The sequence below is a fragment of the Sapajus apella genome, unplaced genomic scaffold, assembly GCF_009761245.1.
Source record: "Sapajus apella isolate SASKATOON/1434 unplaced genomic scaffold, GSC_monkey_1.0 scaffold22, whole genome shotgun sequence".
NCBI classification, from domain to species: Eukaryota; Metazoa; Chordata; class Mammalia; order Primates; family Cebidae; genus Sapajus; species Sapajus apella.
Window position 1 is genome coordinate 24,912,694 of NW_022436962.1, and position 26,226 is coordinate 24,938,919.

Genomic DNA, 26,226 nt, shown 5'->3' on the forward strand with positions numbered 1-26,226 from the left:
AAGCTGAGTCAGAAGGACTGCATGAGCCCAGGAGTTTGAGGCTGCGGTCAGCTATGATCACGCCACTGCTCTCCAGCCTGGGCAGCAGAGCAAGACCATCTCTAAAAATAAGAGATGCCAACAGGTTCACTGTCTGGTGAGGGCTCTGTTCCTCATTGATGGTGACTTGTTGCTACATCCTCCCACGGTGGAAGGAACAGAAGGGTTCAAATCCACTCCTTCAAGACCTTTTATTAGGACCCGAATCCTACCCATGAGGCTTCTACCCTCAAGACCTAATCACCTACTAAAGGCCCCACTTCTTAATACTATCACATTGGCGATTACATTTCAATACGTGAATCTGAGGTAGGGAGGGACACATTCAGACCATAGGAGAGGGAGGGTGGTACAGTGAAAACAAGGAGTCAACAAGGAATGTTTGGGACAATGTCCCCAGGAAGCACAGGACGACTGGGTGCCTTCCTTTGCCAAATCTATACCTGCTATAGGGACCCTCCTTCTCACTTAGCGTATGTTCCACTTTACTATTTAAAAATGTGTTTTGTGGCTGGTTGTGGTGGCTCACACCTGTAATCCCAGCACTTTTGGAGGCTGAGGCAGGCAGATCACAAGGTCAGGAGTTCAAGACCAGCATGACCAACATGGTGAAACCCCATCTCTACTAAAAATACAAAAAAATTAGCTAGGCCTGGTGGCCTGTAGTCCTAGCTACTCCGGAGGATGAGGCAGGAGAATCGCTTGAATCCAGCAGGTGGAGGTTGCAGTGAGCCAAGAGCGCACCACTGCACTCCAGCCTGAGTGACACAGACTCTGTCTCAAAAAATAAATAAATAAATTAGTCAGGCATAGTGGCGGGCACCTGTAATCCCAGACGCTTGGGAGGCTGAGGCAGAATTGTTTGAACCCAGAAGGCAGAGATTACAGTGAGCCAAGACTGCGCCATTGCACTCCAGCCTGGGCAACAAGAGCAAAACTCCATCTCAAAAAATAATAATAATAAAATAAATAATAAAAATGTGTTTTGCTTTGTACACGTCCCTTGCACATGACAGGCTTTGATAAATATTTCTTGAATGAATGAATGCAGAACACTGAGTCCCAAACTCACACAGCCCCAAACCCAAACAGGCATGAGCCGGGCATAGGTCCACGGGGACATGTGGCACTTGAGCTAACTCTCCTTTCAGCATTTTCCATGGTTCTGGTCCACCTTAAATTTCCCTACTGGCAGAAGCTTCCGTTTGAAATGCAGATGAAGTCCAAATTTCTTCTTGTTCCAGATGTGCTTTACAGAGGACACCCAACCTGGCTGTCCAGCTTATCACCAGGAACAGCATTTGCTGGGATATCATCAAGAAGGGACAGTGAACCTCAGTCTAGCCAAGTCTATATTCACAATGTTCTGGATTATGAAAGCCCCAAGTAGCATTTAAAATACAAAAAAATTGGCCAGGTGTGGCGGTTAATGCCTGTAATCCCAAGACTTGGGAGACCAAGGTGGGAGGATCACTTGAGCCCAAAAGTTTAAGACCAGACTGGGCAACGCAGTGAGACCCTGTTGCTATAAAATTTTTTAAAATTAGCTGGGCATGTACCTGTAGTCCTAGTTACTTGGAAGCCGAAGGTGGGAGAATTGCTTGAGCCCAGGAGTTAGAGGCTGTGGTGAGCTGCGATCACACCACTGCACTCCAGCCTAGGTAACAGAACGAGAACCTGTAGGTAGGTAGGTAGGTAGGTAGGTAGGTAGGTAGATGATAGATGATAGGTAGATAGATAGGAGTAGTCAGAATGATTATCAGCACAGTCTTGCTTTCTTATTTGTACTGTTCAGTATTACACCTAGTTAGCCAGAAGCAGTGGCTCACACCTGTAATCTCTTTGGGAGGCCAAGGCAGGTGGATCACTTGAGGCCAGGAGTTCGGGACCAGCCTGGCCAACATAGGGAACTCTGTCTCTACTAAAAACACACACACACCAAAAAAATTAGCTGAGTATGGTGGCACACACTTGTAATCCCAACTACTCAGGACGCCAAGGCAGGAGAATTACTTGAACTCAGGAGGTGGTGGCTGCAGTGAGCTGAGATCACACCACTGCATTCCAGCCTGGGTGACAGAGTGAAACTCAGTCTCAAAAAAAAAAAAAAAGCATACCTAGTTGAGTGGTGTTTTTTAAAACATGGATCACACCTATAATCCCAACACTTTGGGAAGCCGAGGTGGGTGGATGGCTTGAGCCCAGAAGTTTGAAACCAGCCTGGGCAACATAGTGAGACTCTGTCTCTACAAAAAAATAAAAATACAAAATTAGCCAGATGTGATGGTGCATGGCTGTGGTCCCAGGTACTTGGGAGGCTGTGTAGGAGGACTGTTTGAGCCCAGAAGGTCAAGGCTGCAGTGAGTCATTATTGCACCACTGGACTCCAGCCTGGGTGACAGAGTGAGACCCTGTCTCAAAATAAAAATAAAATAAAATAAAATAAATGTTGTCCATGATTCACTGGTAACTGTGCTATTTCTTCTGGGTTGTTTGCTCAAATGTCACAGAATGTCATGGTTCTGGAAGCCTTGAGGAGGAGGAGTAACATTGGACTAACTTCAGCCAGTGAATTCACCCATATTGCCTTCTCAGAACCATCTAACCCTGGGATGTGTTAAGAATGAGTGCATTCTCTCATTCATATGGGACCTGGGAGTATTTTCTAATCTTCTCATGAAATTCATGTCTCCGTTTTCCCTTTGCCATGAAAAATATAGAAATCTTATTGTTTTGAGCAGAGTCACTGCAAGATTAGCAGGGAAAGATCGGCAGGCAGAATCTGATCAGACATAGTGACAGCATGAGTTTCTGATTATTAAAATATGTAACATTTCAGAAGATGCTGAATTTTAGATATAAGTGTATAATATGTATAATTATATAATAATCATGCAATAATTTTACAAAAGATTTCGTGGTGTTAATTCAGTAAATACGTATTATTTTGTCTGAAGAATGCTGGAAGAGAAATGTTTAACAGAAAACTAACATATAAAACATTTTCAAGGAGTTTGTGCTCTGAGAAGAAAGGATTAAAGTATCCAAATAATACAAGGCAGACATAAGATTAAGATAACAGCCAGGAACAAACTGCTATTAGGGATCACAAGGAGGGAGAGATGACATTAGACTGCATGGGGATTAAGAATATTGTAATCAAAGTTGAGTAGGGCTTTTAGATAAGGTATGGATGGAAAAGAACAGAAAACACATTTTCACTGAGTGTTAGGTGAGCTTATGAAATAACTCTGGAACTATAAGCTAGGACCAGACAGAGTATCTGAAATCACTCAGCTTCCACTTTTGAAGCAAACATAATCCCTTAAAAAAATTATTTAGTTTGCTAGGGCTGCTGTAACACAGCCACAGACTTGGTGGCTTAAAGAACAGAAATGTACTGCCTCCCAGCTCTGGAGCCCAGACGTCTGAGGTTGAGATGCTGGCAGGGTTGGTCCCTCCTGAAGGCCGTGAGCGACACTGCTCCATGCCCGATCTCTAGCTTCGTGGGGTCTGCCAGCAATCTTGCGTTCCTGGATTGTGGATGCATCACCCCGAGCTGTCTTCATGTTCACATGGTACTCGTACTCCCTGTGTGCATTCACGTCCAAATTTCCCCTTTTCATCAGGACACCAGTCATACCGGATTAGTGCCTACCATAATGACTTCATTTTAACATGATTCTCTCTGTAAAAACTATCTCCAAATGAGGTCACATTCTGGGGTATTGTGGGTTAAGACTTCAACAATTCTTTTTTAGGAGAAACAATTCAGCCCATAGCAGTAGCACACATTAACACACACACACACACACACAGTTTCACATAGCATGCACATTTTAACTTTTTTTTCCCCAAGACAGGGTCTCACTTACCCAGGCTAGAGTGTGGTGATGCCAGTAGCTGGAACTGCAGGTGTGTGCCACCACGCCCAGCTAATTTTTGCTTTTTTTTTTTTTTTTGTAGAGACAGGGGTTATACCATACTGCCCAGGCTGGTCTTGAACTCCTGCGCTCAAGTGATCCACCTGCTTCGGCCTCCCAAAATGCTGGGATTACAGGCGTGAGCCACTGCACCCGATGCAAGTGCCTTTTAAAAAGTGATATTGAGAGTCAGGTGTTTATCCTACATCACGTCATGGAATAGAACAGAGAAAGTGCACACAGAAATGTTCCAGCTCAGTAGCCTCTCATAGAGCTTACCGATGTAACTATCTGTCTGTCTCCAGACATCTCCCTCTCTCAGTCTAAAGATGAATAGATGTACCTAAGATTAGAGAAGATACAACTTATTCGCACGAAGCACTACAGTTTACAAAGTATTTTCTCACACTGCATTTCATTTGACCTTCAATTCTCTCGAGACAATTATGTAAGCAAGGTACATACCATATTACCAGTGAGCATGAGTGAATTAAGTCCAGGAGGGGTTCAGTGAAATATTTTAGGGCCCCAGTTTAGATGAATAAAGATGGCAACACAATTCAGGTATTCTGAATTACAGCCCAGATCTTTTTTCATTCCATCATGATATACCCCAAAAGAATGAAAGTAATCACTTTTACTTGTTCTTCATTTAGAAAAATTTGTGTTGGATGCACCCTACTGAAGTGTATTGACTGAACACTCAGCTCCATTGGTAAGATTATCTGGGAGTTCTTGGTATAGGCACGATAGGAGTTGTAACTAAATAACTGGCAGTGGTGTTCACAATGGGACTGACGGGCAGAAACAGAGCTGCCTCTACTCACTGAGCTAAAGGCTACCTTCATAACTATTAAAACAACATACACATCTGCTCTGTATTTTTTGTGGGACTGAGTAGACCCTTATTTGTTGGCAGACTGGTTTAGAAGCATGAATCTTGAATCGACTTACTCAGATGTTAGTCACATTATTTGTAGACCATCCATCAAGGGTCTTGCTTGTTTCCCTTTGGAATATTTAAAATACAGATTCTAATTAAATCCAGCAGGAAAAGCCTTTGTGCTGGAAATATGGGTGAATCATTGGGTCCAAAAGGGCACACCTGTTTTTTTCTTAATTTTTGTTGCTTTTCCTTTTTCAAAAATGTTAATATAAAACAATGTTTCTATTTATTGAGAAAAAGCATTTACCAGGACCCATGCTCAGCATTTTATATCAACCTTTCCAGACCATCTCATTTTACAGAATAAAGGTGAGGCCCACCTAGGTGGGGGCCTTCAGCCACGCTGGAATTTGAACCCAGACTTTTCAGACTCCACAGAACATGCTTTTCTTTCTTTTTATGAGGGGAGGTGGGAAGGGAATGGGATGTAACAGCTTTACAGATGTAATTCACATTCCATATAATTCATCAGCTAAGGGGCTAATAATCTTAAATACACAAAGAACTCATAAAACTCAATACCAAAAATATAATTCAATTTAAAAAATGGCCAAAGGAACTAAATAGACACTTCTCAAAGGAAATTTGAATAGCTAACAGGTATATGAATAAGTGCTCAACAGCTCGAGTCACCAGGGAAACGCTAATCAAACCAGGAAATACAGCCTCACACCTGGTAGGATGAATAGTACCAGAGGTCAAAGATAAGTACTGGTGAGGATGAAGAGGAAGCACTTGTACGCTGCTGGTGGGGATGGAAATATAGAAAACAATATGGAGGTTCCCCCAAAAAAATTGAAAACAGAAATATCTGGATATACACCCAAAGGAATTGAAATCAAGATTATAAAGAGATATCTGCACTCCTACGTTCATTGCAGCATCACTCATAACAACTGAAACAACCTAAATGTCCTTTGACAGATGAATAAATTTGTGGCATATAAAAAAATACAATTAAATATTACTTAGCCTTAAAGAAGAAATTCTGCCATTCTCAACATGGAGGACGTTATGCTAAGCAAAATTAAAATAAGCAAGACACAGAAAGAGAAATACCACATGATCTCACTTGTATGTGAAATTTAAGAGCCAAATTCACAGAAGCAGAGGGTAAGATGGTTGCCAGGAGCTGAGGGAAAGGGGAAATAGACTGATATTGGTCAAATGGTACAAAGTTTCAGTTATAGAAGATAAATGATTTCTGGAGATCCAATGTACAACATGGTGATGACAGTTCAGTATTATATTACATACGTGTAATTTGTTAAAAAGACAGATCTTAAATCTTTTCATCACACATATACATACACAACACAAACAAAATGGTAATTACGTAGAGGTAATGAAGATATTAATTAGCTTGATCGTAGCGATCATTTCACAATGTATATCAAATATCAAGTTGTACATCTTAAATATATACATTGAGGTTTCAATGAGAAAACAAGACTTTAAATTATCTTTAGTTATTGCTACTTAAAGTGTCTTAAAGTAGTCGTGATGAATGGTTATAAGTAGTAACCACATAAGCAAGCAGTCCTGTCAGACTGTTCCAGCACAGTATTTCAGCTCACTGCTTATCAGGTGGTGGAGTTCCCTACAGTGCAAAATCACATCAAGCTTGCTCAAAAGCTGCATTCAAGCAGAATCTCATCAAGGTTTGGGTGTAAGAGTACATCTGGTTATGGATTACAGAAGCATAACCACTAATCCCATCAGATATTATCTCATGTGTAGGAAAAGGCAAGGACTGGGTTCATTTAACTTTTAAGGAATGTAGTGACTCAGGCAAGAGGCGTCGGGGTGCCCTGTGCTCTATGCTGTTTTGTTTTTAAGGCATCTTTCCAGAGAATTGCATGTCATCACAGGGTCAGGGGCTTTGTGAAATGACGCTGGCAAGCAGAAATGAGCAGGCCTGGCTTCTGCTGTTTTGTCTCACTCTACCTAGCTCAGTGCTCTGCACGTAGTCAACACCGACTGCACTGGGAGGTCATACAGCTACTACGTGAAGAGTGTGATCTTTGGAACCACACTGATTGTGTTAGGATCCTGGTGCCAACACCTACACACTGTGACCTTGGCAAGTTACTTCATCTCCAGTGACCTCATTATTGGTAAAATAGGAATAATTCATAGAATTGTGGTGGTTATATGATGAAAGGTAAAACCCAAAGTGCTTGATAAATTTTAGCTATTACTATTATTCATAGAAGCAGCTTAAACATCAATGGATCTAAAAAAAAGTTTCACAGGTAAATTGCACTACTCTTACTGAACAATTAGATAAGAACATTTGATGCAAAAATTTTAAGAGACAGTTTTGTATGGAAACCAAGAATCGTATCTACTCATTTCTTTTATCCTCACCTCCATTTTCTTAGAGATCAAGAGAAATCATAATCCTATTTTATAGCTTTTGCCTAAAAGTTTCAGGAAGTAGATCTTGGGCTATGCTTTGAGATTTTTTCCACATCACCTGGGAATTTCATTCCTGGAGTATTGGTCTTATACAGAACTCCTACACAACCCAATCATGGACTCCCAAGAGTAAAGCTAGCCCTATTTATGTGGTAGCTTTTACTTGGTTTATTTTGGTTCCATGGAACACCTACTCATTTTACATATACTTTATAAGTACTTCTTTATGGATAGGCCTTTCTAAGTAATATTGAAATATAAACTATTGACAAAGCATAATTTGTCCCCTAATCTTCTTGCAGATGGTTTAAAATCAGTAGGAATATAAACCAATGGGAAACATATGTGTCTTGTCATCTAAATATGAGACTTGCTCTGAAGTTAGTGAGCCTTCATGGAACTCAATTACTAGTTATCTCAGCAGTAAATGTATAAGAGCCAAAACATTTCTGAAGAAGCACTGTTCTACCAATTATCCCATCATGTTACAAAGCTCAGCTCATGTTCCAGGAAAGTTGCTGTTGGCTTCTGGCCAGGCTTTCCCTGTGGGTTTACTGTATGACTCAGGGACAGTTGCCTCCACTGTTTCCACTGGCGAGTTTCCTCCACTGTCCAGCTACATGCTGCTGCATCCTATTTCCAAGAGAAAAAGGAGAGGGGACACGTGAGTTCTAAGCATGTCTTAGACTGCTGTGTCAGGCACCAAAAAAGCCAAGAGCCTTTAAAGTTAGGCCAGTGTCAGCTGAAAAGAGCCGGACTTCTACACTGCTGTGACCCAAACCAGTCCTCTAGAGTCAAAGGTCTCTCTCTAGCAGGAGGATATTTTGCCCCAATTTGTCATGTCTTTATACTGAAAGAGAAAAAGTCTTTTTCTAAATCCTTCTCTCTTTTCAAAATTCCTCAGCAGAACTCATCACCAATATATTTCTTCATGGTGGTATGCCTAAAATTAATTAATTAGAATAAAAAGAAGAATGTCAATTCATTTCACAGTACCACAAGTTGTATTTTATTACACAACAGCCAGAGGAAAATTATTTGCAAACAATAACTGCTGTAGAGCTATATTCTCTAGATAAATATTTTTTCATTTAAAGAATTATTCCTTAACAAATGTAACATTTAACATTACAAAAAAGAAAACAGACATATTTACAAAGAACAAAGGCAGTAATATTGTTTCCCTAGCTATAAATAAAAAAATTAAAATATATAAAAATAAGTTTAGACTCATATAAGCTTCTTAATACACTACATAAATATATTCAATAACTACTGAGCTGCTTACTGTGTAGCTACTACTGTGAAGTAACTAAAATCCAGCATCAGAGTCTTGGATTTACAATACTGTATTTCTTCACAGATCTCTTCATCCGCTTAATTTTCTTCCCTAAGATTTGGTGATCTTGCTTTAAAATATACCGAAAATATCTACAACCTAAAAAAGTAAAGCAAAATAAAAAGTTTTAATACTCATCATTTTTTCTCAAGCATATTTCTACATTTTTAAAATTGTGCTTTAACTTGGCACACTAATGATTATGAAAATAAATTTGTAGTATCTACACCAGTATGGCCTAAGCATATTCTCAGCTGTGTCCAGTGAAATATATTTCCTCCTATATACAAAAGTGTTTCTAATCTATCATAATTAAAGCACAGACTTTAATTTGTTTTCTACCCTTCCTCCTATACCCTGGCGATGGTGACAGGCATATTACATATAGTCACGTATTAAATGAGCCTTCTCTAGAAATGCATTTGTATAGATTTCTTCTCAATGTTAGCTTATAAATCAGCCAAAGTTACATTTATAACAGTAAGAAAATTCTCTGTAGAAAATCTTGGTGTGAAGGATTAGAATAAACAAATCATAGGTTAGAAATGGTCAGACATTATCTATTCATTCTAGCCATGTAGCAAGCAGCAAAGTAGAGACCATGTATCTGACAGAGGTGCCTCATGCTCATTAGAAGTTCCACCTGCTCTTCATAGTCTTACAACACAAAGGACTGTCAAGTATTTGTCAAATACTTCAGACAAATGAATCATATTTCTGTAAGAAAAAGTAAACTGGATATTGAGTTCTTTTTAGAGTTGGTAAATGGACAAGACCATAAATCATATATGAAAAATTAATTTCACTACAGTTTCAGCCTGTATGCAATATCTTCTCTGAGAAAATGCAAGGACATGTACCTATAGTAACCATTTTTACCATTCCGGAAACTAATTAGCATGCCAGAATTGCAAATATTTTGTTTTATTGTTTTTCCTGAGATGGGGTCTCACTGTGTGACACACTCTGGTCTCAAAACTCCTGGGCTCAAGCAATCCTCCCACCTCAGCTTCCCAAGCAGCTAGGATTACAGGAGCACTGCATGCCACTGCACCCAGCTCGGAATTGGTAATGTTTTGCTGACTGAGAAGCAGTGGTGTCTGTAGTATTACTAAAATAATTTGTGTTTCTAAACATATCATATTCACCTTAGTAAAAAGCAAAATACTTTGCACACAGAATTTTGCCTCTACCTACACAGAAAGCTGGGAATAACCTGGTTCCCACTCCAACAGAGAAAAAGCTTAATAAACCTCAAATATTAACTCGAGTCCACTGGAGAGCTGGAATCGCAGGACAACCAAGTAGTTTCAATCCCAACAAGAGAAGGCCCCTCCAAGGAGAAATGAGCCTAGCTTGCTTTTAGCAGGGCATAGGAAGAAAGATAGCCACCTTACCCCAAAGCACAAAGCAAAGGCAGACCACGACTAGAATTTGAATACTATAAAGTAAGGTTGGTAACCAGGACAAGAAGAAAACCCAGCTTAACCAATGAATAGACTGACTCAACCCCACACTAACAGCTTGAGAGGAGATGTGGCTCTTGCAGGAGTAACTGATACCTGATATTTGTAGAGTACTTTAGAAATTATGAAGCACTTTGATGCAATGTTCACATGATACTTACAACAATAAGATGGGTATTACAGTGCCCCTTCACAGAAAAAGCTCCTAAAAGCTAATTGCTTGGCCTAAGATACATAGCAAGTGAGTGAGAGAACTGCAAAATTAACCCAGATCTTCCTACTCTGCTCAAAGAGACCTCTAAATAATTGTGCTAGATGCCTCTCTACTCATAAAGTAGTAGAAAATGACAATCCAAATCACCTTTCTGTTCCTTGTCATCAGTGTATTAGAGAATTTTTCTTTTCTTTTCTTTCTTTTTTTTTTTTTTTTTTTTAGAGATGGGGTCTTTCTATGTTGCCCAGGCTGGAGTGCAGTGGCTATTCATAGGCACAATCCCACTACTGATCAGCACAGGAGTTCTGACCTGCTCTGTTTCCAGCCTGGCCTGGTTCACCCCTCCTTGGGCAATCTGGTGGTCCCCTGCTCCTGGGAGGTCACCATATTGATGCCAAACTTAGGGCAGACATCCGATCGGCATGGCGCACTACAGCCCAGAACTCTTGGGCTCAAGCGATCCTCCCACCTCAGCCTCCCGAGTAGCTGGGACTACAGGCACGTGCCACTGCACCTGGCTTATTTTCTTCTTAATCAAATTTTATTACATTCACTGAGACTACTAATTCCAAAATAATAGAAACCATATTCAAAAGTGAATTGGAGAATCTCTTCAGCACACCTTAAACTCCATAGCAATGGACTGCTTACTAGTGGTCACTGAAGATTGACTTTCTTCATTTCTGGACATACTTTGTGGCAGTTTCATTTCAGTACTGGCCCCTTTTCATATTTCAGTGGTACAAAGCAGTTAAGAGTTTTACCACCCAAAATACTCCTTTTCTTTGAAGAAAAAATCAATATCCCTTTTCTTTCAAGAGGATTTTTTTTCATATGCTAGTAGGAGGTATTTTTTTCTCTTAAGTGGAGGAAATGTTTCACGCTTTCAGGAACAGATAAGTAAATATTAGTGTAATATGGAGCTATCAAAGAACAATGAGGTCAATAAATAATATTTTCATACATTTAATAAAGTAAAAAATCTCAGTAAACTTTCTATAAAACCAAGGCTAAATGGTCAATTATTGTGAAAAGTCTGTATCACATATCTTAATGCCCCCTAGCAACACTCAAGTCAGAAGGTGAAAACCAATCACAATCAATAATATGAAATCACTGAATTGGAGTCATTCTTTCATCAAGCAGTTATTTCTTAAGTGCCTAGTATTTTTAGGTACTATACTAAGTAAGCTCTAAATGAAGGCCATACTTCGTAATTTCAAATTCAGCCAAAAAACTGTGTCTAGATAAAAAGAAAACAAAAACATGTACCTTTTCCTAACAGTAATCCAGCCACAAAGGCTTTCTCACAGGACAAAGCTGTGTCTTCCTTCCAATCACTTTTTGCCCAAAAGTAGCTGAAATGAAAGCTTGGCCACCAGTTTTTCCTGGAGTTCCACTCTTCTTGAACCCACACAAGGTGGTTTCTGGAAAAGAAAAATGTGAAAAGAGAAGGTCAATGATGGGAACAAATCTACATTATCAGAATTTAGACTTAATTAGAGTCTATGGAAAGCTGACAAGGAAGATGTTTCCAATCTAAATTCTGAATATGGCAAAGGCATAACACATGATTGACAACAGCAGGAAAGCAAATCTTTTTGTTCTCTTCCACCTCCATATCCCATTTTCCATTTCACTAAACAGACACTTTAGCACAGTAGTTACAGAACAGACTCGAAGCCAGAATCCTGGATTCAAATATCAGCTCTTCCATTTATTATCTATGTGATCCTGGGCAAGTTGTTGAACCTCTCTGAGCTTCAGTGTCCTTGAGGACATTAGTGGTACCGATCTCATAGGACTGTTATTAAGATTAAACTATTCCAGTAGTAGGGTATGGCAGGTCTCATATAAAGCTCTTTGCATAGTGTCTGGTGCATAGTAAATATTCAATCAATTTTATCTATTACTATTACTTAAGTAAAACCTAACTTAAAATTATATGCTGCCATGAATTGTTATCCAAATCAAGATACCATTATTATAAAAATATATAAACACATAGGTTTAACTGTTAAATGCAGGCAATGCTATGTGTCTGTGAATAATTCTTCCACTGTATATATTTAAGGTATACAACATGTTTTATATACATATAGTTAACTGTTGTGTGTGGTAGGAGCACCTGAACTCTACTCTTAGTAAATTTCCTATATACAATACAATATTATTAACCACAGTCTGTGATGTACATTAGATCTCTGTAATTTAATTGAACAAGTACTTAGCACCCATGTGCCCCCTATGGTAGAACATCTAGAAGTTCAAAGAAATGAACCTCTTTGCTTTTAAGGACCTTATAATCTAGCAGGAGTTTATTCAGTGCTTGAGATCTAGAAAGTGGTTTACAGAGAGTGCATCAACATATGACAGCAAAACCATTTTATAAACAGCACTGTTCCATCAGGACAAGTTAGCTCTGAAGCCTGAAACAAGTTCCAACTGATAATGAATTGCCTAACAACTAAAATGGATATAATAAATATATGAAACAATTTTGTGATATCCCTTCTTATCACACACTAAGTAAAAATAACAAGAAACTCGTTTTCACTCAAAATGTGACGCTAATAAGATTAAGATCAGAGATACACTTTCAGATACCCAAGTCACAATGGATTTAATGAGTATCTGTTGAATAAATAGGGTATGATGAGTTTGTGAGGTCCTAAAAATAGCCACTGAAAATGATCAAACACAGGTAGGAGGAAAGCTGCTTCTCATGTGATCTTCCAAGTTAATGATGCACAAATCACAGAGTCTTTAGCAGAGTGATCCCTGCTAGTCTTTATTTCCAATGGGAAAACACATATGTATTCTTTAGCAAACAGTACTGCTAAGTATAGTATTTATTTCGATAGCATAAAAAAAATTGATAGAATTTTTGTATGCTTTCCTTATGACTCTGTATTTCTTTGCTTCAGAAGAAAATGTATGCAGAAAACAGCTGGACACAGTTTGAGAAATTCAAAAACATAAGCAAAGATGTTTAAAAATTGATAGATATTAGCTAAAATATTGGGAAATATTATTTATGATGATCTAGTACTTCATGTTTCTTACCCCATTAAGATCTTCTTCAGATATTTTGCCAAGTATTTCCAAGCAGTTATATTCTTAGTGCATCCGGCAAAATCTAAGACTCCAAATAATACCTCCAAACCCAGTTTATGGTGTTCTTCCTTTTCTGTAATGGTTGTAACAGTTCAAGTTTACATAAGGTATTGAAGTGTACCAAGCTAAAATATACATGTATATATTTTATCAATTGTATATATACTTTACATACATATGGTTGATAAAATACTAAATCATAAGCCTTCTAACAGTTTTTAAAAATTCAGTATGCTCTTACTCCCGTGACGAATCTAAAAAACTCAGTAATTTCAACCATGTTAATGAGGTCATGGTGATGAGTCTGATCCCAATATGAGTTACACTCCTCTACTGAGAATATTTAAAGCCCTGTTTGGGCATTTTATACATGTTCTCTTACATTCAGAGAGAAACCTAGGCAATCCTAGGACCAGTTTGGGCTGAGCCAGTTGATTTCCTTCTATGAAGAAGTATACTCTTTTCTATGGTGTGCTGAAATCTAGTAGGGATTAAAATGGAGTGAATTCTATAAATTGAAGCCATTTCTCTTTTGCAAATGCTGCCTTCGTCGTATAACAGGAGTAGGCAAACTTTTTCTATAAAGGGACAGACAGTAAATGTTTTAAGCTTTGCAAGACATACATTCTCTATCATAACTACACAGCTCTGTCACTACAGTGCCAAAGCAGCCACAGACAATACATAAACAAATGGACTCCAACAGAATTTGATTTATAAAATCAGGCAAGGGGTGGATTTGGCCAATGGGCCATAGTTTGCTGGTCCCTGGTCTATAGCTTGTCTACACAAGGTATAAAACAAACTTTACTTATTACCTGATTTTCTAAGTAATGTATGGAATTCCAACATCAATTTATGAGATGGCACAATCTGATACAAAATCTGAAAGAAAGAACAGTCTTGTAATTTTTACATACTTGTAAAAGCATTTCTCAAATTTCAGCTACTTTCAAAATAAAGTTCTTACTGTCTAATAGACTCTAAGTTTATTAAGTATTTTTAAAATACCTTGCTTTTTATTCTAGTTTCAATCTAAGTATAGAAAAGCATTTTCTGTAAAACTGTTTTTTTTTTTTTTTTTAAAGTTCCTGCTAACAAGATAGTCAGGAGAACTGAGGGAAATAGACAGGGACTTACTATTTGCCCCGTATACACATCTATACTGTTTACCATGCTTAAGAACTTAAAATAATTTCTTTCAGAAGCCAGGACTGAAGAAAAATATAAAGAAAAAATCAATTATCACACAGAAAATATACTTATTTACAGAACAGAAAAATCACAGGACATTTATATAAAGCAAAAACACTAAAAAGGCTGGAAGGTAATTTCACAGATTGTGCTCAGGAACACAGTTTACTAAGGGTATGCGAGTAAATATTTCAACAACCTTTTACGCAATAAAAAATTTAAATGTTTTTCTTTTTAAAAATAGGAAGATTATTTTTATGAATATTCAAAAACAGAATTTAAAGTAAAACTGTATTCTTCATTTTAACACATTTAATATTAGAAATAAATTCATTCTGTCTGCTTACTGAAGTACTCTGATCTTACATTGAAATAATTTCCAACAAAATTAAGTAAATTTTGTTAATTTCTCTTAATCATTTTTAAGAATATCAATCAAGATCAATACACCAATATCAGAACTATTACTGAAACTGGGTTCCTATGAAAGTCACATATGTCTCATGATTTTATAGAATTCTGCATATGGCTCAATTCACTTAGTTTTTATTGAAATATAACATGCCATAGAAATATATACAAATCATGACACCCAATCAGTTAAATTAAACACTTAGGTGACCAGCACCCAGATCAAATAATAGCACATCGCCAGAACACTAGAAATCCTCCATTAGTTTTGAAAAATTCTTAGCCATCAGCTCTTCATATATTAGGGTTTTTAAAAAATGTGTTTGCTTCTGTTCTATTCAGAGGTCCGCCATCTAGGACTCCAATGACAAGTATGTCAGATCTTTTCAGCAACTTACTTGTATGCTCGTTTCTGCACCTTTCATCCTTTTTGTTCTCCATGGTTTAGCCTGATATTTTCTATGCAGTTCATTAATCTTCTATTTTGCTATGTTCAATCTGCTATTAACCCCATGTATTGAGATCTTAATTCCAAATATTATATTTTTTAAATGGAAAAACAGAATTTCTCTAAATCCATCTTGTCTTGAATGAGGTAAGTATTCGACATATTTTCTGTAGCATTTAAAAAAATCTTTTCAAAAACACCATTAGTGATTGACAACCTGAGTGAAAGCACAGTCTTGCTTTTGTTGTAACAATCCTTAATATTTTGTAACATAAATGAGTCAAAAGTTATCTTAAGAGAGTAAAATAAAAATAACTTCAAAAGTATTATTTAGTCCAGCCTGGGCAACATAGCAAAACCCCATCTCTCCAAAAAATACAAAAAATTAGCTGGGCGTGGTGGTGTGTGCCTGTAGTCCCAGCTACTCAGGAGGCTGAGGTGGCAGGATCACCTGAGCTGGGGAGGTGGGGGCTACAGTGAGCTGTGATCATGCCACTGCTCTCCAGCCTGGGCAACAGAGTGGGACCCTGTTTCAAACAATAACAACAAAGGATTGTTTAGTAAAACAAAGTCTGTTGAAAAATTCATAAAACACAGTTTCCACATTTGAAGGTTTGATAATGCCAATTTTGATCATGAAAGTATAGATTGATGATAATCAGACTTTTAAAAGAAAACAGAGATAACTTTTCTCTGTCATTTCTTTAGGTTGAAAAAGATCTTTGTCTTTCACCTCTAAAATATCATGATTAAAAACTGAACACAAAATATACAAAGAACTCCTATAACTTAACAACAAAAAACAAAAACCAAACAACCCAATTCAAAAAGGGACAAAGGACTTGAACAGACATTTGCCAAAGAAGATATACAAATGGCCAATAAGCACATGAAAGGATGCACATCACTAGACATTAAGGAAACGCAAACCAAAACCACAATGAAACAGAGATACCACTTCACACCCACTAGGATAGTGGTCCCCAACCTTTTTGGCACCAGGGACTGGTTTCATAGAAGACAATTTTTCCATGGACCAGAGCTCTGAGGATGGAGGATGGTTTCGGGATTACATTATTTACACACTTTACATTTATTGTGCACTTTATATTATTATGTCATAATACATAATTAAGTAATTATACAACTCACCATAATCAGTGAGAGCCCGGTTTTCCTGCAACTAGATGAACACATCTGGGGGTAATAGGAGACAGTGATAGATCTTCAGGCATTAAATTCTCATAAGGAACACAACCTAGATCCCTCACATGTGTAGTTCACAATATGGTTCCTGCTCCTATGAGAATCTAATGCCACCACTGATCTGACAGGAGGCAGAGCTCAGGAGTAATGCTCACTTGCCTGCCGCTCACCTTCTGCTGTGTGGCCTGGTTCCTAACAGCCCACAAACCAATACTGGTCCATGACCCAGGGTTTTGGGACCCCCTGCACTAGGATATCAATGATCAAAAAAAGGTGATGGAGAATAGAAGGATGTGGAACTGCTGATGGGAATGTAAAATAGTGTAGCTGCTGTAGAAAACAGTTTGACAGTTCCTCAAAAAGTTAAAGAATTACCATATAATGCAGCAATTTCACTCCTAGGTATATAAACAAAAGAAGTGAAAGTAAGGACTCAAAGTACACTAATCTTTAGAGCAGCATTATTTATAATAGCCAAACAACAGACATAACCCAAATGTCTACCAAAAAATGAATGGATACGCAAAATGTCATAGGTACATAAAATGGAATATGATTCAGCCTTAAATAAAGATGGGCATTTTGATATATGCTACAACATGGATGAACCTTGAAAACATTATGCTAAGTGAAATTAGCAAGACACAAAGGGACAAATTTTGTATGATTCCACTTACATGAGGTACCTAGAATAATCAAATTCACAAAAATGGAAATTAGCATAGAGGTTGTCAGGGGCTGGGAGGAGCGGGTAATGAGGTGTTACTGTTTAATGAATAATTTCTACTTGGAATAATGAAAACATTCTGGAAATAGACAGTGATGGTGGTTGCAGAAAATTTCGAATGAATGTACTTAATGCCACTAAATTATGTGATTTAAAAATGATCAAAATGGTAACATTTATTTTTCTACATATTTTCCTACAATTTAAAAATTTAAGCAATATTATATACAAGCCCATGAAACAGGGACAAATTTAACAAAATAAATATACTAAAAACTAAAAGTTCAGAGAGAAATGAAAAACCTACATAAATGGAGAGAAATACCATGTTTACACTTTAGAAACCTCAATACTGTTAAGATGTCAATTCTCTCAAACTGGTCTATAGATTCAAACTCTCAGCAAGACCTTTTGTAGCAACAGGTAAGTCAATTATAAGGTATACATGGAAAGTTAAAGAACCTAGAAAAGCCAAAAACAATTATGAAAAAGAACAAATTTGTATAACTTTCATGGTATGATTCCAAGACTTGCTACGAAGCTACAGTAATCATATTAAGGACATATGAGATATTACTACACAACCACTAGAACAGCAACAACTCAAACTCAAAAGACCAACAATACCAAGTATTGGCAAGAATGTGGAGAAACTGAATTTTCATATATCAATGTGGAAATATACATCACTAGAACAAGAGGGACTTCATATATAGCCTACTGGTTTTCAACAAAGTTCCAAATGTACTAAATGGAGAAAGGAGAGTCTTCAATATAGTGCTGAACAACCATATGGGAAAAAATAAACCCTGGCCTTTGCCTCACATTACCCACAAAAAAATAGCTAAAAATCTACCACAGGCCTAAACATAAAACTATATAACACATCTAGAATAAAAAAATAGACGAGACTCTTCATTAACTTGAGATAGGCAAAGATTTCTTAGACAAAAAGCATTGACCATAAGAGAAAAAAATGTATAAACTGAACATAAAATTGGAAGTTTCTGCTCTTTGACAGATACTACTAAGGAAACCAAAAGGCAAGGCACGGTCAGAGAGAAAATATTCATAATTCGTATTCTTCAAAAAGGACTTATATCCAGATCATATAAGAATTTCCAAATCAATAAGATAATTGATCTCCCCAAAAATAGACTAAGTAGTTGGACGCTTGACAAAATAAGATATAGGAATGGCCAATTGACATATTAAAAGATCCTCAACATCATAGGGAAATACAATTTAATGACACATGAGAAACCACTACGTACACCCACAAGAGGTTATAATTCAAAAGACCTCCAATACCAACTGTTGGCACAGATGTGGACAAACTGAATTTTCATGTATTGATGTGTGACTGCCAATGGTACAGTCACTTCAGAAAACAACTGGGCAGTTTGTTAAGAAGTTAAGCATATACTTTCCTTACTACTCTTAGGCAGCAATTCCTCTCTCAGGTAGCTACCCAAGAAATATCAAAATATATGTGTATACAGAGTCTTGTACATGAATGTTCTTATCATAAGAGCCAAAAATTAAAAACCACCCAAATGTCCATCAAGAAGTGAAAGTATAAAAATGAAATACTACTCAGCAGTAATAAGGAACACATTACTAATATACACAATAACATGGGTGAATCTCTACATTACGCTGAGCAAGAAAAGCCAGATTAAAATGAATACATAAGATTCCATTTATATGAAATTCCAGAAGAGGTAAAAATCTACAGTGACAAAAAGCATATCGATGATTGTGTGGGGCCAGGGGGTGTGTGGACAGACTGGCTGCAAAGGGAAATGAAAGGCATTCCAAGGGTGACAGAAATGTTCTGTATCTTGATTACCACGGTGGTTCATAAATATACTGCATCCAAGAATATACTTAAGTGTTTATTGTCTGAAAATTAAATTTCAATAAAGTTGATTTTCAAAAAATACCAATGCAGAGCATTCCAACCAGGGTTGCACAAGATTTCTGACATCCTGATCCTCTCTCCTCGGTCTCACCTGGGCAGCAGGGGATAGTGTGGATGATACTTACGTGGAGATGGCAGCTGGAGCCAACTTTCTCGTTTATCTCAGTGTGCTGTACATTACTGTAATTTTCTGTGGATGCTATAGAAGTTAGAAAGCAACAGCCTAAGAATGTTTTAATGTGGATTCCCAACGCTGTTCAAACGTTGAGATAAAAATTCTATACCTTAAGCACACTTATCAATTTTGATCTTGGTGCCTTCTGTCTCTTGAGAAAGTTGTATAAGTAGATATGGGCATTTGGATTTGATGGAAACTTTTCATCATATGCATAATTGGTGAGTACCTCTTGGGCTCCATCTCGATCCCCATAGAATTCCAGCATCTATATAAAATAAATCATAATATATTAGCTGAATTCTGTAAGACAGCTCTATGAAAGATAATACATAGCGTAAGTTTACTGATGAATATTTTTTAAAAAGCACAAAACTGACAGGGCTCCCATTTTCTGCCCTGTATTTTGTTACTATTAATAAAAAATGCAACATCTCAACATAAATACTCTTCCTATAAAAAATAAGAGTCCTCAAAGCAGGGAATACTAATGCTTGAAAATGTGATACAACTAACCTCAGTGCCCTACATAACTGCAGCCACAAAGGAGTACACAGGAATTATAGTTCATTTCATTCTGTTCCCATCCTTAAACAGGAATTTCCAGATTATGATCTTGGAGATTATCTTCTGACAACACAATCATCACGTTAGCACTCATTAATTTTCACAAAGCAAATTATTTTGAAGATTTATTCCTAGTGCCTAGCACCAAGGCCCTCAGTCCTTTTACAATGACTCTGTGATGACAGGACATTCTTATGAACCTCCAAAAAGCCATCATTCTTCATCTCATATATTGTGACCCACTTTCAGATTTTTGTCCTCTTTCCTTCTATATCCCACCAAATCATAAAATACCTTATTGCATTTATTTTAAGCTCAACAATAAGAAGATTGAATTAACACTTACAACTATATTGCTATGTATTTTATAAATATTTGGCCACGATGGGTTATAGAGTGGTGAAAATAAATTCAGAACAAAAAAGACGCCATATTTTCGTTTTCTTCTAAATAATTTTTTCCATTAGTTTCTTTCTGATCAATAAAGATTAGGTATGCAGTCTCTGTATAGGCTTTTGACAAAATAAAACCAATAAATTTTATGAAAATTCTACTTACTTCTACGTAACTCTTCACAAAAGGGTCCCAAACTCCAGGAATTTTAATCAATGCAGAAATATTTACAGACGTCTTCCAGCTGTGGTTGAACACATCTTGGGCTACTGCGCTGTAAGCATAATCATCCTTATCTGCCCAAAAATAAAAGATCTTTTAACACTGATTAAGTATTGAGGACTTCTATTAAACTAGGAATACAAAAAACTACCCACGAGAAAAACTCAGTTCCTGACAGCTACAATGGTAAATTCCAAAAAATATTTAAAGGAAAATACTAATTCTTCACAAATTCTCCAAAAAAAAGGACAGAAAAGAATACTTCCCAACTTATTCTAAGCCAGTATTACCATGATACCAAAACCAAACAAAGACAACACAATAAAACTACAGATCAGTCTCTCTTATGAATACAGTTGCAAAAGTCTTTAACAAAATACTAGCAAACTGAGTCCAACAACATATAAAAAGCATTAAATATCATGCCCAAGTGGGATCTATTCTAGGAACGCAAGGTTGGCTTAACATCTGAAAATCAGCTAATGCAAATAATAAAATAGTGATCTATTGATGTAAACCATACCAAAAGAATACAGGACCAAAACCGCATGATCATCACAATAGATGCAGAAAAAGCGTATAAAAAAAAATACAAGAACCCTTCATGATAAAAACACTCAACGATTTAGGAATAGAAGGAACTTCCTCAATCTGATAAAAGGCATCTATGAAAAACCCATAGCTAACATGGAACTAAATGACAAAAGATTGCATGCTTTCCCTCTAAAATCAGGAACAAGACAAAGATGTCCTTTTTCACTACTTTTGTTCATTATATTGGTGGTTCCAGCCAGGACAATTAAGCAAGAACATAACAAAAAGACATCCAAGATTGGAAAGAAAGAAGAAAAACTATCTTCATTTGTAGATGACATGGTCTTGTACACAGAAAATTCCTAAGAATCCACTAAAAATTTACTGAACCAATAAATGAGTTCACAAAGGTTGCAGAGTATAAGATCAATAAGCAATAATCAACAGTATGTCTATATACTTGCAATGAACAATCAGGAAATAAAATTAGGAAAACAATACCATTTGCAAAAGCATCAAAAATAACAAAATGGGTATAAATTTTACAAAAGAGACGTAAAATTTTACTCTGACAAGTGATACCATTAAAAAAATTTTAAAGACCTAAATGAATGAAAAGACACCCTATACTCAGTTTAAAGACTATTATCAAGTTGATCTACAGATACATGTAATTCCTATCAAAAACTCAGTTGGCCTTTTTGCATAAGGTGACAGGCTAATTCTATAATTCATATGAAAATGCAAAGGATCAAAGAAGAGCAAAGAATCTTTAAAAAAGGACAAAGTTGGAGAATGCACACTATGACTTTAAAAGTTACTACGAAGCTGCAGTTATCAAGACGGTGTGATATGGACAGATGAGAGACATATGTAGATCAATGGAACATAATTTAGAGTCCAGAAATAAACCTCCACATTTATTTATAGGTAACTAATTTTCTTTTGTGTGTGTCTAAGACAGGGTCTCACTCTATCACCCAAGCTGGACTGCAGTGACGTGATTTCAGCTCACTGCAGCCTTGCTCAACCTCCCGGGCTCAAGTGAACCTCACACCTCAGCCACCCAAGTAGCCGGGACTACAGGCACACGCCACCACACTCAGCTAATTTTAGTAGTTTTTATAGAGGGGCATTTTTGCAGAGAGGCATTTTGTAGAGAGGCTCATGTGATTCTCCTATCTTGGCCTCCCAAAGTGCTAGTATTACATTAAAAACATTATGCTTTATCAAAATTTTCTGTTAGGGAAAAAATAACCATTACGCTAAGTAAAAGAAGCCATTACAGAAAACCACATACTGTATGATTCCATTTGTATGAAATGTCCAGAACAGGCAAATCTCTAGAGGCAGAAAGTAGATTTGTGGTTGCCTAGAAACGGAGACTACAGGGTTTCTTTTTAGGGTCACAAAAATATCCTAATATTGTGGTGATGGTTGCATAACTCTGTCAGTATACTAAAAACCACTGAGTTGTATATTTTAAGTGGGTGAATTTGTATGGTATGTGAATTGTATCTTAATTCTCAATAAAGCTATAAAGAAAAAAAAATGAGAGATCACTATACCCAACAAATTGGCTGCTATGAAAACTCCAACAATAACAAATGTTGAGGAGAATACAACAAAAGAAAACTCTAATCGGATTGACAGTAGAGTACAAATTGGTAACCTCTTTGGAAAGAGTTTAGTATATTATCTACTAAAGTTAAAGATGTACAAAACATATTCTATGCAAATTCTACTCCTAGAAATGCACATTTATGTGTACCAGTATACAGAAATTCATAGGGGTTAATTTCAAAGCATTATTTATAATGGCCCAAAATTATAACCTAAATGGCCATCAATAACAGAAGGAATAGTGTGGCTACCATAAAACGTTTTATAACCATAAAAATGAATAAATAAGACCTATATCCAATATTATCTTAAAACCAATGTTAAACAAAATATGCAAGGCCTAAAAGAATATATATAGTATGAATCCAAATATCGCATTCAGATATAGGCAAAACTAAATCACACTGTTTACAAATGTATACATGAGTTCAAAGTATATAAAGAAAAACAAGGGAGTGATTACCATAAGTCAGGAGAGAGATTTTCTTGAGAATGGGAGAAAATGCGATCAGGAAGGCACACAGGGAGAGCTTTCAGGTTAGGGTGACAGTATATTGTGTTCCTTAATCTGGGTGGTAGTTATATGAATGTTCATTTTAAATTTATTCATTATGCCTCACATTTGTTTCATATGCTTTTTCTGTATCTATTTCTCAATCTTAAAGGTTTACAAGGCAAGTTACTTAAGTCTTTCAAAAACAGTAGCTATTAGAAGCACAAGATACTGCAAACCAAACAAAGGCACTGGTATTTTTTTTCCCAGTGATCAATTAAATATATATCAATATGAACTTAGAAATGAGGTGATAAGAAAAGTAGATTAGACATGATATGGAAATTCTTTTTTTTAAAAAAAGGGCTGGGAATGGTGGTTCATGCCTATCTTCTCAGCAGTTTGGAGGCAGGATGATTGCTTGAGCCAGGGGTTCAAGACCAGCCTGAGCAACATAGTGAGACCCATCTTTACAAAAAAAATTAGGCATGATGGTGTACACCTGTAGTCCCAGGTCCTTGGGAGCCTGAGGTAGGAGGATCACTTGAGCCCAGGAGGTCAAGGCTGCAGTGAGCCGTGATCACACCACCATACTCCAGCCTGGGTAACAGCAAGACTCTGTCTCAAAAAGAAACGGGCAGATCCCTGAGTATAAATTGAGTGTGAATTTATTACAGAAGGAGGGTCCTGGTCACCAAGTGCATCAATCCCAACCACGACAGAGCAATACATATAGCAGCAAGATAATTCCCAAGCTGACTCTGAGTACAAGTTCACATGGTAAATGTCTATGAGTCTGGTTATAAAGTAGTCCTAACTTTTATTCTCATTAAATAGACATTTGAGGTAAATGATCATCTAAGAGTTCTACACATTATCCCATCATCAGCTATTGTTGCTACAGAACTGTCAGCTATGGAAAAGTACTGAATCATCTATCCACAGGAGTAACATTACAAATGCCATGTTCCAACAGCTTTAATCATCAAATATTTGCTTGGAGTTTTACCTAGCCATGTGTAAGAAGAAAAATAAATGCTGACTTTAAAACTAATCAATGAGTAAGCATTTTTTAAAAAGAAATATTACACCAGAAAATATGACAAGACTAACAAATAGAGGATAGATATGACATCAAAAATTAGTCTAAATGGGAAGACATCTGGACTAATTAAATACACATGAAAAAACTTAGCACAGTTAGAAAGCAAGAGATGAAGATCCAAATGATTCAGGCTGAACATGCAGCTGATATATTACGTCTAAGGTGTAAGAATGAAGGGTTGGGACAGGGATCTAATGAGGCTAGAAGGGTAGAGAGCATTCTAGATGAGTAAATTCTACAAAGACCTCACAAGATTATCGTGATGAAGAAGGCACTGCAGAGTATCTTCAAAGAAGAGGGAAGGGAATTGAAATTAGTGAAACTACATGCCCAGAGACCAAGGAAATGCTATATATTTTTTTCTTTTTTTGAGACGGAATCTCGCTTTGTGAAATACTTCTTATCACGTAAGGATAATAAGGAAATACTGCTTATCACATATGAAGTGATAAATACTAGGCTAAGATATGGAGGAGAATAAAAACAGAAAGGGGTTAATTCTAGAGAAATTATGGAGAGAACTATACAAGGGAAGCAAATTGCAAAGAATCAGCTCCAAAGAATGCAAATCTGTACATAAATGAAGATGATAACATGCTACTGAAGGTTAACAGAAGGGGTATCAGTTTGAGAACTGAATGGTCAACGTCTGGTGTAGTCAATAAATCAGGAAAATTGTCCATTATAACCTGTGTACAAAAATGAAATGACCATCTTGACCTATTCTTTAAACATTATTATTCAGAGAAACGACATTACAAAACACATTAAACTCCATTCTAAGCACACAGGAAGAAATGTTTATTATATGTGATAATGACCGCTGAAGAAAATCTGTAGCCTTCCTTAGAAACTGGCAAAGACTTTCTTCCTGACTAAATTCCAGCCAGGCTCCCCTGAGCTCTCTTCTGGACTAGGCCTCACATTTGACCAATACAGACTTGAAGAGACACTAGCATAGTTTGTAACAGTTCAAGGCCACACCCCCAGTATGACCCTAGCCCCTCTTGAAATGCTTGCCTGGGAGGACTCCAGAAGAATTTACTGTGGGTTCTGCTTTCTGCTTGTCAAACTCCCCACTCCCACCCTTTACAACCCTAAGTCACCTCCACAGAAACTGGAATGGAGCTTAGTTCTTTCTCCTACTGTTAGCAGTTACTGAATCAAACCTGTCTTCACTGCTCTAATGTCTGGCTGTTTATCCTTGACTAAATCACATTTAAAACAGCAATGAACCTAAAATGATCATGAACTTAATTATGAACCATCTAATTTAAGCTTTTTATATATCAGAAATAATATAAAGGATGATCAAGAATTTTAAATCCATAAAAAGTCTGTTCTCCGTAATATCTGGATGAAGTTGATAGGGAAATTACTAGATTACGCCTTAAGATCCCTTAGCCCCTCAGTCTCATCACAAGAAAAATCTACCTGCATTCACTCACCAAGCTTTGACAATTCCGTCTTCTTTTTAGACCAGGTATAATACTGCAAAAGCCCTTTGTAGGCCTGAATAACGTTGATTAATATTTCCCGGGAAGACGTCTTTTCACCATGTCTCCATGTCTCTGCCTCACTCAGATTTCTCTTAGCATCTTCAAGCATTCCATGATGCAGAAGGTATAACGCGTGTTGTAAGGAGATCTACAAAAATAGTAAGGGCACACTGCCATTTAACCCACTAGATAACCATTAGTCAAAAAGCTCAGTAAATATACAGTACATGCTGGGCTAAG

General features: G+C 37.0%; 1 protein-coding gene across 3 annotated transcripts in view; it reads right to left on the minus strand.

Annotated features, from left to right (window-relative positions):
- Positions 1 to 8,310: 8,310 nt before the first annotated feature.
- The window catches only part of TAF1A (TATA-box binding protein associated factor, RNA polymerase I subunit A), a 29,256-nt gene continuing 11,340 nt past the window's right edge, over positions 8,311 to 26,226 (minus strand). For 2 of the 3 annotated variants that reach the window (XM_032289329.1, XM_032289328.1), the window contains exons 5-11: positions 25,936 to 26,134; positions 20,676 to 20,806; positions 19,660 to 19,818; positions 14,284 to 14,350; positions 13,415 to 13,538; positions 11,621 to 11,775; positions 8,311 to 8,767 (exon numbers count right to left, since the gene is read on the minus strand). In XM_032289329.1, the coding sequence (XP_032145220.1) occupies positions 8,655 to 8,767; positions 11,621 to 11,775; positions 13,415 to 13,538; positions 14,284 to 14,350; positions 19,660 to 19,818; positions 20,676 to 20,806; positions 25,936 to 26,134 (948 nt within the window). In that variant the 3' untranslated portion in view covers positions 8,311 to 8,654. Of the gene's footprint in view, positions 8,768 to 11,136; positions 11,232 to 11,620; positions 11,776 to 13,414; positions 13,539 to 14,283; positions 14,351 to 19,659; positions 19,819 to 20,675; positions 20,807 to 25,935; positions 26,135 to 26,226 lie in introns of those variants that run through there. The other variant, XM_032289330.1, reaches the window with a different exon arrangement.